Raw genomic sequence first — 15,966 nt, 5'->3', positions numbered from 1 at the left:
TTTAAAGATATTGTTGTATTTTTAGTCTGGTTGTGATGTATGGCGTTGTATAGGATGGCGTTTCATTGTCTGCGGCCTTGATTATTGTTCTTTCCAGGATAGATTTTTCTTTTCCATTTATTGGTTTGGTGGTGTTTTTTTGTATTCAGTTGTGATGTTTTATTCTTGCGTTATATGAATTTTATTGTCTCCGGCCATGTTGGTTTTATTGTAAAGTATGGTAATATAGAATGATTCTGCGCCCTTTTATTAAATGTAATAATTTTTATTGCAAGTTGTGTATTATGTTCTGCACTGTGGTTGTGTAAAGACATTGTTGTATGTTTCTGGTTGTGATGTATGGCGTTGTATGGCCTTTTATTGTATCCGGCCCTGTCGGTTTTATTGTAAAGTATGGTAATATAGAATGATTCTGCGCCCTTTTATTAAATGTAATAATTTTTATTGCAAGTTGTGTATTATGTTCTGCACTGTGGTTGTGTAAAGACATTGTTGTATGTTTCTGGTTGGGATGTATGGCGTTGTATGGCCTTTTATTGTATCCGGCCCTGTCGGTTTTATTGTAAAGTATGGTGGTGTATCCAGGATTGCCGTTTCTGTCCTTAATTTTTGGGGGTTGTTAATTTTTTCCTTTCAAAAAACTATTGTGTTTTTTGGGTTGCTCCGTGCATACTGTACATTTTTTTTAAACAAAACTCTTTTTGAATTACGACATAGGGTCTGTTGTGTATTTGTTTTGTTATCTTTAGGCTTTTGTTTACTCTGGCATAGTGTTGTCTCTGCCATTGTTTTTTTTAATCAATGTGGCAGTGTTTGCTCAGCGTTCATTCAGTTGGAGTGCAATGTTCTTTGTGGTTGAAATGTAAATGTTTTTTTTTTATATATATATATATATATATATATATATATATTCTACTATGTTCCGCTGTATTGTGCATAGGATAAATTTTATTTTGTTCTTTATTTCAGAATTGCATTAGTAATGGCCAGCGACTCAAGCCACACCCCACCGCTGAGGAGTCCGGTGAGTACATGATCTACTATTGCTTACTATTCGCTGTCATTTGTAGATGGGTCACTCAACTTTTTGTAAACTATTTTACAGGCTTCTTCAAGTGAGGAGGAGAGCCAGGAGGAACAGAGGCAGCAGGAGACCACGGGACCAAGCTGTGGTGGCAGGACGGCGAGTAAGTTTTTATGTCAAACCTATTCCTTTTTTTTTCTTTAATTTTTTTGTTTTTGCGGGTATGGGGGGTGGTGGGAGGGGGGGTGGTGGAGGTGGTGGTGGAGGAGGTAGGGACAACAATTTTTATCTTGCAAACATTATTTTCCATTTATTCTAGGTTTCACAACGGGCCCACGATGACCCACTAGACATAGACCTGATGGTGGCATCCATACAGGAACGAGGCCCGTTGTGGGACAGCCGTGACCCCCGGCACGCGGACCAGGGCGTGTTGCGCCATTTGTGGATTGAGGTGGCACAATCGCTGTGGGATGGCTTCGACAGCGCTTCCCCCACGTGCAAAGCTAAATTTCGTAAGTATTTCCAAAATGCTGCTGTGACCCATCATGCCAGGATACACAACCGTGTGTGATGTCTTCTATTGGGATTGCACACGGTTGCGTTATCAATTTCAATATTTTCTCTCAAACTAATTTTTTTTTTTTTTAATTTATACACCGTTAAACAATTGAAGACCAGATGGCGCTCCATGAAGGACCGTTTCAAGAGGGGCCTGAAAAAGGAGGGACAGATCCGTAGTGGTGCTGCAGCTTCAAGGACCATCTACAAATATAATCGTATTTTGCAGTTCTTGCGACCGGTCCTTGAAAGCAGAGAGTAAGTATAGTACCTATGCACACACCTAGTTTTTAAAACATGCATATTCACGTACTATATTCCAGCCACGTAGTTTATTGCCCAGCCATTTATTTTGGCAAGTACGAAGTATAGAAATGAAGAAAAAAATTCAAGCTCACCGAGGCGTGAAAAGTTAAAAATTAAATACTTTTATTCACTTCAATCATAAGCAGAGGATGAAACATCAGGACAATACAATAAAAACACTATCTACGCGTTTCAGGTGACAGGGAACATCAGACATCATGATTAAGGGTGCCCTATCACCTGAAACGCGTAGATAGTGTTTTTATTGTATTGTGCTGATGTTTCATCCTCTGCTTCTGATTGAAGTGAATCAAGTATTTAGTTTTTACTTTTCACGCCTCGGTGAGCTCGAATTTTTTCTTCATTTCTGGTCTTCTCATGCTTGACACAGCGTCTCCGTGCTCCGAGCCTTCTGGGATTACTACTATAGTGAGCTTGACTTCCTCTTTTTTTTCCTGAAATACGAAGTATACAGAACACAGAAAGATAGTAGATTGGCCATGCCCGGGCAATATTTCATAGTGGAGTAGTATATTGCCCATCCAGGTGTATCCCAGATTTTTTTTAAAAAAAAAAAGAAAAATATAATAGACACGGCATACCTTCTACTCCAAGGCAGGTTATGTTCCCATGGTTGCTCAGCTCGCAGGACCTGTGATGACGTCTCGGTCACATGACCGTGACGTCATGGCAGTTCCGACGATGAGCGTAATTGTCGGGCGTTACAAACAGCAAACATGGGTGACTATTTTGAAATAAATAAATGTATTCTATTTTTAATATTGATGCGGCATATGCAGTGTCAATATTAAAAATTGGTTAACATTAACGGCGGCAATGGATACCGCCGGTAAAGTTAATTAATGACAGGGGAGTATGCGGGCGACGGGCCTTCACTGCGGGGAGTAAGGAGCGGGCATTGTAATCAGGCCTGTCACCCACGCTGATTGGTCACATCAGCCATGTCAGGCAGCTGGCCGGTTCAATCAGCAAACCGTTACGACTAACTGAACAAACCCTTAACAGTAATAGTGTGTGATGCAATGTTAAGTTTTACACAGGTGGTGACGAATGTGAAATGTTATATTTTGTATACTAATGGTTTCCTTATGTTTTCACAGAACACACAGCAGCACCCGCGAGACTGTCCGACCCTCTGGAGCGGTCCTTCGTGAAGCGCCATCTGAACCGTCGCAGCCATCCCACAGCGAGAGCAGGTCTGCACCACCACAATCTGGCGAACCTGCAGCCGGTCCATCAGATGTTCCCCTGGCCGAGGCCTCTGTCGCTCCTTCCTTCGGGTCTTCCCGACAGCGTCAGCGGGCCTCGGACAGGGCGATCCTGCCCGAATTTTTACATTTGAGCACCGTATTCCAGAATGGTTTCAAGGCGCTGTGCGATAAAATGTCCAATATCGACCGGCGTCTTGAAACAATAGAATCGGAGCTCTCGAGGCCGGCCAAACATTTTTTTAGTGCCATTCAGAAGGGCATGGTTGAACATCTTATGCCGGAACTCCAGATTTCGGTGATGCAGGCCTGCAACAACGCATATGTCACTGCTCTGCAGCAGGCTCGGGTCATGCAGTCAGCGACTACAATGCCCGCAGTACCATCGCTGGCTGCCATGGCTCCGACTCCTGCTGCAGAGCACCACCACAGAGCTCCGCGTGCCGAGGGCCACCGCCACCACAGAACAGAGCCCCAAACTTCTGCTCCTGCCAGGCCTTCAAGGGCACACAGACGGGAAGCCGACCCACACCCAGAGGGAGAGAGGAGGAAAAAAAAGAAGACAAGCACTACAACCTCGGCTATGGCTGCTCCCAAAACAAGCACCCAAAATACCCAGCCTGGGTCTACACGGAGCACACCCAGTACCCAGCCTGGGTCTACACGGAGCACACCAAGTACTCAGCCTGGGTCTACCCGGAGCAGGAGTAGCCAGCCAAGGACACTGGTCGTCCCTCCTCCTCCCTCACCTCCTGCGTTGGCAGTCTCGCCACCGTCTACTGGCTGGATTGATGTCGGCATCCCGTCTAGTGTAATAGAGTATGCTGGTTCCTCCCCCTCGTCCTCCTCTTCGGTCTCCTCAACACACACCAAAAGTGGAGGATATCAATCTCCCTTAATTGCAGACATTGATACCCCATAACATCCATTTCTTTTTTTTTTTGTGTCCCAAATAAAATTATTTTGTTCAAAAATACTGAGTTTTTATTGTCTATAATAAAGTTTGCACCAAATCACACCGTGCGCCGTATAAACAAATCTTGTGTTTGTAACACCTGATGTGCAATGTCTGACAATATTTTATCAATATTTGTTTTCATTTTTTTATAGGGCTGTCGCTCATTGTACTATGAGATGTTACAAACACAAACAGCATTGCTCAATATATCAATTTTAAAATGTACCATCACACAACGATTTCATTAACGATATAGTTGGTTTTTGTCAGTAACCAACGTTATCTTTTCTGAAATCGTCCAACGATTAGGCCCCTGCTGGGAGATTGTAGGTCTCAGCGAATGATTAGGAATTTTTTGGGGTAACTGATCACACGCTGTCATTGTTGGATCGGCGTGTTTGACACCGATCCAGCGATGTCTTTGCTGTAAACAAGGGAATATTGGGTTACTAGCGCAGTGTTTTAAACAATCAAAAAAGTGAACAATACCCCAAAAAAAAAAAAAACTGTGTCAACCACGTCCCTCGCCGTCATCTTCCCGCAGTGACTGACACTGTCATTCCCGCCCGTAAAGCAGAGCACACCGTTGACTTAATAATAAACGCTGTGCTGTGCTTTAGGGCTGGCACAGTACGGAAAGGTGACGGCGATGGACGTGTCACACACCGGAATGTAAGGGTATTTTTTTTTTTTTTTATTAAATTTACAATGGTAAACAGGGAAAACATCGTTAGTGCGGCCATGCGCTTCATAACACAATGGTTACCCAGATTACACGGGGACTTGCTCTTTTTTGGTCGCTGGAGAGCTGTCTGTGTGACAGCTCTCCAGCAACCACGCGACGACTAACAACGATCACGGTCCGGTCGTATCACTGGTCGTGATCGTTGGCTAATCGTTTTATTACGGTACCTTAAGAATATTGGTCAGGTGAGGTGGTAGCAATGTTCAGTGTCGCCACTATTTGACTCTGGACGTATACTAGCATCCTGAGTGCAATAGTGTTAACTCTGTAGAGTTTTGCAAACATGATCGTCTCCCTCCTTGTCAAGCCAGGTTCCATATGCAAATAGTCTGCAAGATTAAAAATGGTTGACAAGGTGGGAGCCGATCATGTTATATGTCAAAACTATGGAACACACGGCTGAAAAATTTTTTGTTTTGTCACAGTCCATTTGGGTACTTGTGCTCACATAAATTTTGTGGGACACACATTAGTTTATATAACATTGGATTTTAAATTTTGTTTACTATGGAAAAACATATGGGAGATTTGTTTTGTGAAAACGGAAAGGCACAAGAACTTTATTTCAAAACACAACGCATTAGAAAATCAGGGGACATTAACAACAATTAAATAACATTACATAGGCTGGTAAAATGACATGGACTCCACAGTGTTTACATGACAGTGTTTTTATTGTATCATAATACCAAGATGAATTAAACCATTTGATCTTGCCATGAAACACGCCCAACATCTGAAACAAAGTATGCAGCAAATTGTTCCCTCATATGAGCAATCTCAACAGTTGTCCGCAGAGGATGATCTTGATAATCAGGCAATGGATTTGGTATGGGTTCATCGAGTTCCACGGTGACTCTCTCTTTATCAATAATATAATTGTGGAGAACCACACAAGCCTTCACCACCTCATCCACTGTCTCAATTTTCAAATTTATAGCGGATCCTAAGATACGACAAGGATTCCAAAGGCGCACTCCACAGTTCTTCTGGCCCTGGACAGTCTATAATTAAAAATACTTTTTGTGCGGTCCAACCCCCGACTGGAGTACGGTTTAAGTAGGTTGCCACTCATTTGAAAAGCCTCATCCCCAACCACAACAAATGGCATGGCCGGGCCTTCGGTGTTGGGAAGAGGTCGTGGCTGGGGGAAATTAAAATTGTTCTCGTATAATCTTCGGCCCATGTCAGACTCCTTAAATGTCCGTGAATCATTTGCACGGCCAAACGCTAATTAAAAAACAGATCCACTTCTTGAAGGCTTGGTAATCCTAATGTGCTTCCCATCCACGGCTCCAATACAGTTAGGGAAAGAACACACTTGTTCGAATTTTTGGGCGTTGGCGTGCCATAATTCTGTTGTAGGGATGGGTAAAAATTCCTCCCGGAGGTTGTCCCACAATGCGCGGCATGTGTCGGCAATAATACCAGAAAGTGTGGAGACTCCAATCCTAAACTGGAAATGCAGTGATCTCAAGGTCTCTCCGGTAGCCAGGAAACTGACAAGAAGAAAAATAAATAAATATAATTAATTAAATTGTTATGAAAGAAATTTTCATTTTTAATTACAATCCCCCACCCCACAAAACCAAAACACGTTACTTTAAAAAATGGCAAGAACATATAAATCCTTCACATTGCATTACGTACCGTAGAGTCACCAGCAGACGTTCCTCGGGGGAAATTGATTTACGGAGCTGCGTGTCCTTCCTGGAAATGGCTCCTTCCACCAGACGCAGCAGATATCGGAAGCTGTTTTGAGACATCCTGGTGTACTCAAAGTATTTCTCCTGGTTGTCATTTAACTCGCCAAACAGACAATGGTAGGCTCCACGACTCTCTCGGACTTCCACTATAGGCTGTAGCCAAAAACGCCGACGACTCCTTCTCCGTAGTTTTTCTCTTTTCCTCTGTTCATGACAGGCAATAGCATAAGCAATAGCAAGGGCAAAATCCAGCTCCATATTGAGGTAGATACTCTCCATGGGACGCTCCATCTTGATGCTGTATGGTTGGAATTAATCTATGCCGGGGTATATATACCACAATTCCATTATACCCACCCTCATCTACCCATTGGTGGCATTATCTAGTGTCTAGACACTAGACCCACCCTCTTCTATTCATTGGTGGTATTATCTAGTGTCTAGACACTAATTGTGTTGAAAGATGACATCATTGTTTGACAACGCATGCGTTGTAAAACGCTGCGTTTTTTGGAAAAACGCACAAAAAACGCTGCGTTTTACGACGCATCCGTTCGACGCATGCGTCAAAAATGGTGCGTTTTTGCGTGCGTTTCCGTTGCGTCGTGCGTTGCGTCGGCAACGCTGCGTCGCATGACTCTAATGTGAACGTAGCCTTACTTACAGTTTGTCTGGTACCATCAGCCCTCCTTGATCTCTATAATCCACCATCCCCTGGCACCCGCCTGTGCGATGACAGCCCAAAAATTAGAGATGTTAAGACTTCCGCATGCTTCTCTTGCTCTGCGAGCACCACCTCCTCCTGCAGACTATTCAAAGTATGCTCCACCATGTAGGTGAGCTGGATAGTGATGCTGATGATTGCAACATCAGTGCTACCATCTTGGCAGTCTTTCAGAACTGTGCAAAAGGGTGCAGAGGCCCTTCATCTGTGCCCACTCCGCAAGCATGATTTGTTACACATTCATACTGCATTGGTACAGACTATTCGAAATGTCACACTTTACCAGGGATCATCGCTGCTGCCACAGTCTCTGCAACATGTGCACTGTGTAATTAGACGATGTTGGCACAGCACAGATCAACCTTTTAATCGGTAGCCCGAAAAGCCTCTGTAGCAATATAAGTCGATGAACACTAGTGATGTTGTGGCAGAAATGAGCATACAGCGGCTGGGCTTTCTGCAGCAGCGCATCCAGGCTGGGATAGTGGTGCAAAAATTACTGTACGACCAGGTTGAGGACATGAGCCATGCATGGCGTGTGTGTGTGTGTGTGGTTGCTCGGCATAGGCCCACCATATAGTTCCCACCGTTATCGCACACAGCCTTCACTGATTCCACGTTCAGTGGAGACAGCTATTGCTCTAACTCAGCATGGATAGCTGTCCACAAAACTTGAGCTGTGTGACTGCGTTCTCCAAGGCAAATTAATTTAAACACTGCCTGATTTCCGTTTTTTCTGACTGCACTGTATGGTGGTGGGGGGGATATTCTGCACTGTTGGAAAGTGTGCCTCATTAAGGGAGTGGTTGAGGGCACAGGTGGAGTACCTACAGGAGATGGAGGAGGCAGAAGTAGTGGAGGTAGGGTTACATACAGAGGTTGTCCTGCAAGCCTTGGGGATTCCAAGATTTGCTGTCTAATGAACCTTGGTGTCTAGTGTTTTGTTTACCATCCCTTGTTTAGTACTTTATTTCTCCAAGCCCTGTTTAGTAGTTTAGTTCTCCATCTTCTGGTGTATAATGGTTTAGTTCTCCATCCCCAAGCGCCCTGCAAGTCTTGGGGATTCCACACAGCCACCAGAGTCATCTTGTGCCCCGTCAGCGAGATGTAATGCCCTTGTCCATGCTTGATTGTCCAGGTGTCAGTGTTGAAATGCACCCTCTCTCTTTATTTTTTTTTTTAATGAACAGGTGACGTCTGCGATCGCATACCTAGATAACTTGCCTCTTACCATTTGTTCCCCATGAAATTGGGACTAACCACAACTTACACATTTTTAGTAGCTCCCTAAAAACACGTCTGTTTAGGGTGGCCTATCACATTCCCTAATCAATCTTTTTTATATATATATATATATATATATAGCTTGTTCTCTACTACATAATTCGCCATCAGCTCAACCGTACCCAAACGCCTCATGCAGCCTTCATATACCCCCCATTGTTGGCTCTGAAGGGCAGGGTTGTCATTATTTTTGCATTGTTTGATTGTTAACTTTGTAACTTATGACTGATTTATATGAAATACCTATTTGTAAAGCTCAGCGTAATATGTTTGTGCTATATAAATAAAGGTTATTAGTAGATTGAAGATAGGGAAGTTCAAGCTGTTAAGGTACCGTCACATTAAGGGGACAGACAGCGTTGGGTAAGTATGTAGTGTTTGTTTTTTTACTTTTAGTATGGTAACCAGGGTAAACATCGGGTTACTAAGCGCGGCCCTGCGCTTAGTTACCCGATGTTTACCCTGGTTACCAGCGAAGACATCGCTGAATCGGTGTCACACACGCCGATTCAGCGATGTCTACGGGGAGTCCAGCGACCAAATAAAGTTCTGGACTTTCTTCCCCGACCAGCAACAGCACAGCAGGGGCCTGATCGCTGCTGCCTGTCACACTGGACGATATCGCTAGCGAGGACGCTGCAACGTCACGGATCGCTAGCGATATCGTCTAGTGTGACTGGGCCTTTAGCTTTGCCATAGGTACTAGGAAACAAACATTTACGTGACCACAAGTGCACAAACGAGAGCTTTAACAGTAGGAGATGCCATAAAAAATACATTAAAAAATACCATCACATTAGTTATAAGTCAGCTTTAACTGTAGGAAATACAATTTAAAAAATTCATAAAAACTAAAGTATAATGTTGCAGGGTATATATACTAGATTCCTTGATAGGGCGTTGATCCAGGGAACTAGTCTGATTGCCGTATGTGGAGTCGGGAAGGAATTTTTTTCCCTAACGTGGAGCTTACTTTTTGCCACATGGGTTTTTTTTTTGCCTTCCTCTGGATCAACATGTTAGGGCATGTTAGGTTAGGCTATGGGTTGAACTAGATGGACTTAGGCTACGTTCACATTGGCGTTCCGCCAATGTGCGTCGCTGTTGCGCCGGCGACGCAGCGGCGACGCGCCCCTATGTTTAACATAGGGGACGCATGCGTCGTTTTGGTGGCGTTTTTCGCCACGTGCGTCGTTTCCGACGCTAGCGTCGGACGCAAGAAAACGCTACATGTAGCATTTTCTGTGCGTCCGATTTTCGTCGGAAAACGACGCACGCGTCGCAACGCTAATGTGAACGTAGCCTTAAGGTACCGTCACACTCAGCAACTTTGCAAAGAGAACAACAATCCATGACGTTGCAGCGTCCTGGATGGCGATCTCGTTGTGTTTGACACGCAGCAGCGATCTGGATCCCGCTCTGCCATCGCTGGTTGGAGCTAGAAGTCCAGAACTTTATTTCGTCGCCAGGTCGGCGTGTATCGTCATGTTTGACATCAAAAGCAACGACGCCAGCAACGAGCATAGGGCCCCTAGATGTGTGTCGGATCGGTACACTCCGGCTGTTTGACATGGAGCTAACAACCAGCGAGAACGAGAAGTGAGTCGCCGTTACGTCACTGGATCGCTCCTGCATCGTTCTGGAGTTGCTGTGTTTGACGTCTCTACAGCGACCTAAACAGCGACGCTCCAGCGATCAAGTTTAGGTCTGCTCGTTGTCTCTATCGCTGCAGCGTCGCTGAGTGTGACGGTACCTTTAAAGTCTTCCTTCAACCTTTTAATAACTGTTACTATTTTACCAGCAACAACATTTAAAGTTGTAAGTGTGCTTTAACAGGAGGAGATACAATAAAAGTGGCTTACCGAAGAGTGACCATCAGACGCTCAGCCGGTGAAATGGAGGATCAACAATACGTGTCACTCCTGATGAGATATCCAGTTTGGTCCACCAATAGATCGAAGTTCTTAGCTTTTATCTGCACATAGCTGAAAAACTTCTCTGGGTCTCCTCGTAGCTAAATGTATAAAGTTGAAAAGACTCCCTGCGTCATTCTTTGTGATGCGATAGGATAGATCCACAAACGCCGCTGGCGCATGATGTGCTGCTGTCACTCTCGCTCCTTCTCAAGAACAATTGTTCTCAAACGATTCGCCTCCACAGTAAAAATCCACGTTGATCTTCAAAATATGAGCAATAACACCCTCCATCTTGCTCTCCAACCACTTGCTGTCAATGGTTGGGCTAAAGGAACTCTGTATATATAGGTTTTCAGTAGCCAATCACATTTGGGAGCCTCCCAAGGGCTTTTTTAAAAGCCGGATCCGTAAAGAAACGGATGCAGACCTGATGAAACGGATCCGGTTTTTCGCTGGTTCCGCTAGTCGGATCTGGCGGAAAACCAGATCCGTTTCATCAGTTTTTCACATTTTACGCCGGATCCGGCGCAACACCGGAATCCGCATGACTGCAAAAACCTGATGTGTGAAAGTAGCCTTACAATACGCAAAACAGCACAGACGAGCCTCAACATTTCTGGAACAAGGTAATTTGGAGTGATGAGACCAAAATTGAACTTTTTGACCTTTAACCATAAATGTTTTAGAGAAAGGTCAACTAGGCCTATGATGAAAGGAACACCATTCCCTTGGGGATGTGTGAGCTACAAAGGCACAGGAAACTTGGTTTAAGTTAAAGGAAAAATGAATGCAGCACGTTATCCGCAAACACTGGAGACAAATTTGCAATCAGCTCGGAAGCTGCGCATGGGACATACTTGGACATCCCAACATGACAACGATCCAAAACACAAGGCCAAGTCAACCTGTCATTGGCTACAGTAGAACAAAGTGAAAGTTCTGGAGTGGCCATCTCCGTCTCCTGATCTCAATATCATTGAGCCACACTTGGGAGATCTTTCGTGCAGTTCATGCTAGACAGCCCAGGAATTTAGAGGACCTGGAGGCTTTTTGCTGACACCTACCACAAAAGACTTCAAGCTGTCATTGATGTTAGCGGTGGCAATACACGGTATTAAGAAATGGGTTATGTAAACCTTTGATCGGGGTCATTTGGATGTTTTGGGTTGTCATTATGATTTAAAAAGAGAAAACAGTAGTTTGACAATAAATGGCTTCACCCAACCACTAACCATGAATGGAGAAAAAGTTTTATCATTCATATTCTCTGAAAAAACGCCAAGAAAGCAAAAATTCTGCCATGGTATGTAAACTTTTAAGTACAACTGTATATGGAGGCTATCTAGGGGGCCACTGTACAGTGTTGGAGCCATTAAATAATTTGGGGGATATTAAGGGGTCAGTATATACACATTGAGGGGGCTTTATACTGTGTATAAGAGAGCATCATATTGTGTATAGGGAGCTGTACAGGGGGGAGCCTCAGGACCCTTCTAAATGTAAAGTGGGCACTTATTGTTATAGGGGAACTCAGGTTACTGTGACTGTCAAAGGGGGACACAGGGCAATATTACTTTTTAGGGGATAAAATGTGGGCATTTTTTTCTAGGGCACTTGCACCCGGCATTACTATACTCAAGAGGGTTGCTTTAGAATTGAGGGGACAGAGAACCACACAGCAGGTGCAGTAATAGCCCAATGCTGAGCTGCTGCTCAGTATGTGTCCCTATCAGCAGGATGAGGAGTTTGTACAGGTTGGGTATAGTCCCATTGGTGACAGTTCTGAAAATGTTAGAAGTCAGATGTGTCTTTGTTGTATTCTCTGCAGCCGAGTCGTGGCTGGAAGAAGTTGTCATGTTGGTCTGGGCCAAATGGAAAATACTTGAAAAGTGAATGACTCCATCAGAAAGAACGTCAGCGGTAAGTTGTCACCTGTAACTGTGCTGTGATCTCTATGTTCTGTAGGACTGATATTTACCACTGACCATATGGCGGTAAAATCAATATTGGTCTTTATATAGAGATTATTTTCAGCAAAAGGGCTGTCATCTGCTGAGGTTCTCAACTATTAGGGTGCGTTACCCAGTTGTGGTCAAGGTTACCTGGTTAGGGGCCCACTGAGAAGTTTCGCCCCACCTGAACCAAAACCCTAGCTACACCTCTGGTGATTCACCACAGTCAGTTGGGAGGTTGGGGAATTGTGATGTAGGGGAGCAACAAAGGTAATTGGGGTGCCACTTATGAGGAGCGTGTACTGTATGTGATAAGGTGGAGGAAGAGGAGGAGAGGTTGCTTAATGCAGAGCTTGCTATCCACTGGAGAACATTCTGTCCCTCATCTACAAAGCATACCCATGTGCGGCTGTCAAAGATGGGGAGTAGACTAGTCCATCCAGCAACAGAGTAACAGCAAAATGCTGTTCAATTTGTCACTGCAGCAAATCTAACCTACTTCTCATCTCTCATATCGTCATCCCTGTCTCATGCCATCATCTGTCTCATGTCACCTGAGGAAGGTAGCAGTCCGCTGCCAAAACGCGTAGTGGTTCAATAAAAGGTTAGTTTACCACTTATTTATTGCAGTGTGCTCTATAGCCATAGCGCTCCTTAAATTGACCACATTTTATATTCCCCTTGAGGGATTGTGGCTGGAACAGCTTGGGGCCATAGAGCTCATCTCCAGGCAACAGGACCTGAAGTGAAAAAATAAAGATTATAAGTAAAGTTACATCCTGTGAAGTTGCATCACGTGACTGGATCTTGGGCCCATGTTACCAGACCAGGAAGCACAGCACAGGAACAGTCTCTGAGCAACAGAGCAGGATTGCACGGAGAGGTCCACTACCGGAGTTATGCAGGGGTGCACAACTCTTCCAGTCGAGAGGCTAATCTCCCCCAACCTTCCCCCCCACCTTCCATTGCAAAATCCCAATCAAACCACCTGGTGCTTCTCATGCTGCGCTCTTCCGTGTTTATTGTCTAATCTACCCGTCATACTGCTAATCCCCGGTTTCTCCCCTCTGTCCATCCCTGCACTGGCTCCCCATTGCGCGGACACTCCAGTTTGAACCCTAAGTTTGGCATACAAAGCAATCAAATACCTGTCTTCTCCATACATACATCTGTGACCTAGTCTCCTGGTACTTAACTTTACGCAACCTCCGATCGTCACAAGATATCCTTCTCTACTCCCTTTTATCTTTTCTTCTTTTCTTCCCACAATCGCATACTAGATTTCTCTGGTAGATCCCTCTACTCTAGAACTGTGTCCTTCAACATATCATACCTCTTCCGACAAGCCTATAACCTTCACTAACCTTCATTCCACCATACCGCTGTGCAAACTGCTCTACCCTAACCAATTGTATCCTCACCCATCCTTTTTCAAGTAGCAGTCAGGGACTTGTATAGTTTAAGATTATTGTACTTGTTTTTATGTGTATCCTTTTCACCTAAATGGAGCTATAGCAATAAATACCACTGTGCCATCTCCAAAGACAGGGAGTCAAGCAGACCGTACAGTAACTGAAGTTTCAAAAAAAAAACGCAATTATATTTCTGCTCTGTGAAATTGACACTTTAGTGGTGTCAATAATTGTGGGAATTGTTTGTTCTCCAATTTGAGTCATGTGTGTTGCCTGTAGCAGTAGAGCTCCCAGACCATCAGGCCTGTAATTACTTTCAGTCAACTAGCTGTGTTACTATCCTTAAATTTTTATAACATTTGTTGTATACCAAGCTGATATTTGTGCCACCTGTGTGGCTGATCAAAAATCACGTTTAAGATGTTGCACGAGGTATCAGGGTTCCTAGCACAGCAGGCTTACTTCAGTCCCTCACCCACCTCACCTTAGTTGAAACTTCAATTCAAAGCTGTAAATGCTGACCCAGACCCTGATACCTCATGCGTGGCTCATGGCTGACTGCTTTTGTGCCATTATAAAAAAAAAATTCTACTGTGGGTCAATTGATCAGTAAACTACCTGTGTTTAAACACATGCTTACATTATGCTTACATTATTCTATCAATAGTAGACTATGAAACTGATATTTGTGCCATCTGAGTGTGGCTGGAATAAAAGAAAAACACAATTGGAGGTGTTGCATGAGGTGCGAGGTCTCCCAGCTAAGAAGGCTTACACAGCTCCCTTAACCTCCAGATCCTCATTGAAACTTTAATTCCAAGTTGTAAATGCTAGATCAGACCATGATACCTCATGCATGGCCCATAGCTAACTGCTGCTGTGCCATTTGCAAATTTCTACTGTGGGTCAATTGATGCCACTTTTCATGGTGTCTGCCCCTAATTTTAGCTGTTTAGGAAGCTTATTGTCATTCCTTAAGGTGTAGTCTATGCATGTGGTTTTGCCTCCCATTTCATCTAATGGGGTTTGGGTGCGTTCTGCGAATCCTAACCTCGGAACGTTCGCTCATCTCTACTAGTAATCTGGCTGGCAATCTAGCTTAAAACCTGGTCAAGGGATAGCCACTTCAAAAGCAAATTGTGCTCCATCCCCTTTTCTAGCCTTCGAGTGTTTAGTCCTGTACTAGACGACAGGCTAGAAAGGGCTTCGGAGGAAAAGAAAGATTTTCCGAAAGAAAAACCTAAAATGGTTTCATCCTTTTGGAGGCCTCGTTCCCTTCAGAAACCAGAATATACTGGTAAAGGGAAGACTGGTAGATGGATCTACCCAAAGGGAGGCAAAGGAAAGAATACCTTTCCCAGTTCGACAGATTGTTTGGGTAGGCAATGATGCAAAGAAAGTGGGCGGAATGCTCCCAAAACTTTCTCAGAGCCTTGACAGAAGTATCAGAGAACTCATGGATACTTCAGACAATAGCGAGAGGATACAAGATACAATTTGTGCAGATACCTCAGGGAAGATTCCACCTAACAGTTGTTCAATTTCCCCAGGTCACAAGAAGGCTACTGGCAGACGTAAAGAAATTGGTGGATTCAGGAGCAGTAGTACCAGTGCCAGAGTGGTTTCTGGGAAACTATTCAAGCCTATTCTCAATAAACCCAGGGACGATTATCGCACAATAATACATTTGAAGTCTCTAAACAAATGGCTATCCTTCAAGATGGAGTCTATAAGATCTACGATTCCATTAATGAAGAGAAATATGGTAATATATACGCTAGATCTCAAAGAAGCGTATTATCAATTGCCCATTCACCCTCACAGCCAGCGGTATCTAAGATTGCATTGGAAGAGAAAGGGTAGATTCAGCATTACCAGTTCAAATACCTGCTATTTGGTCTTTCATCAGCGCCACACATCCTCACCAAAGCTGGTGGCAAAGGTTATGTCTTTCCTCAGGGAACAAGTAATATGGATTGTCTAATATCTGGACGATTTCCTGTTGATTGCAGAGTCCCGCGGGGCAACTAAAGGCCAGTTTAACATCAACCATCTTAGTGTTCAAGTTAGGATGATTTATTACCTAGGAAAAATCGAATCTTGTGCCAGGAAGACAGAAGAATTCTCCTGGACTCCGAACAGCAGATGT

The 15,966-nt window shown here is 44.1% G+C and overlaps 2 protein-coding genes across 2 annotated transcripts in view; both read left to right on the top strand.

Moving 5' to 3' along the window:
• The window catches only part of HSPD1 (heat shock protein family D (Hsp60) member 1), a 253,106-nt gene that overhangs the window by 216,505 nt on the left and 20,635 nt on the right, over window positions 1–15,966 (top strand). The window lies entirely within an intron of this gene.
• LOC138644895 (protein piccolo-like) lies at window positions 440–4,067 on the top strand. The gene is made up of 5 exons (XM_069733805.1): window positions 440–1,024; window positions 1,106–1,187; window positions 1,344–1,539; window positions 1,701–1,843; window positions 3,013–4,067. The coding sequence occupies exons 3-5, from the start codon at window positions 1,498–1,500 to the stop codon at window positions 4,040–4,042; spliced, it is 1,215 nt and encodes a 404-aa protein (XP_069589906.1). The 5' UTR covers window positions 440–1,024; window positions 1,106–1,187; window positions 1,344–1,497; the 3' UTR covers window positions 4,043–4,067.

This window comes from Ranitomeya imitator, chromosome 7, assembly GCF_032444005.1.
Source record: "Ranitomeya imitator isolate aRanImi1 chromosome 7, aRanImi1.pri, whole genome shotgun sequence".
Classification (NCBI taxonomy): Eukaryota; Metazoa; Chordata; class Amphibia; order Anura; family Dendrobatidae; genus Ranitomeya; species Ranitomeya imitator.
Note: the sequence above shows the minus strand (reverse complement) of the source record. Positions and strands in the feature narration are given on the sequence as shown.

What these genes read in the sequence shown, in the direction of transcription:
- LOC138644895 (XM_069733805.1), top strand. Translation starts at nt 1,498, where the DNA reads ATGGCTTCGACAGCGCTTCCCCCACGTGCAAAGCTAAATTTC. An exon ending in CACGTGCAAAGCTAAATTTC is followed by an intron (nt 1,540 to 1,700) that starts GTAAGTATTTCC and finishes AAACAATTGAAG; the next exon opens with ACCAGATGGCGCTCCATGAA. An exon ending in CCGGTCCTTGAAAGCAGAGA is followed by an intron (nt 1,844 to 3,012) that starts GTAAGTATAGTA and finishes ATGTTTTCACAG; the next exon opens with AACACACAGCAGCACCCGCG.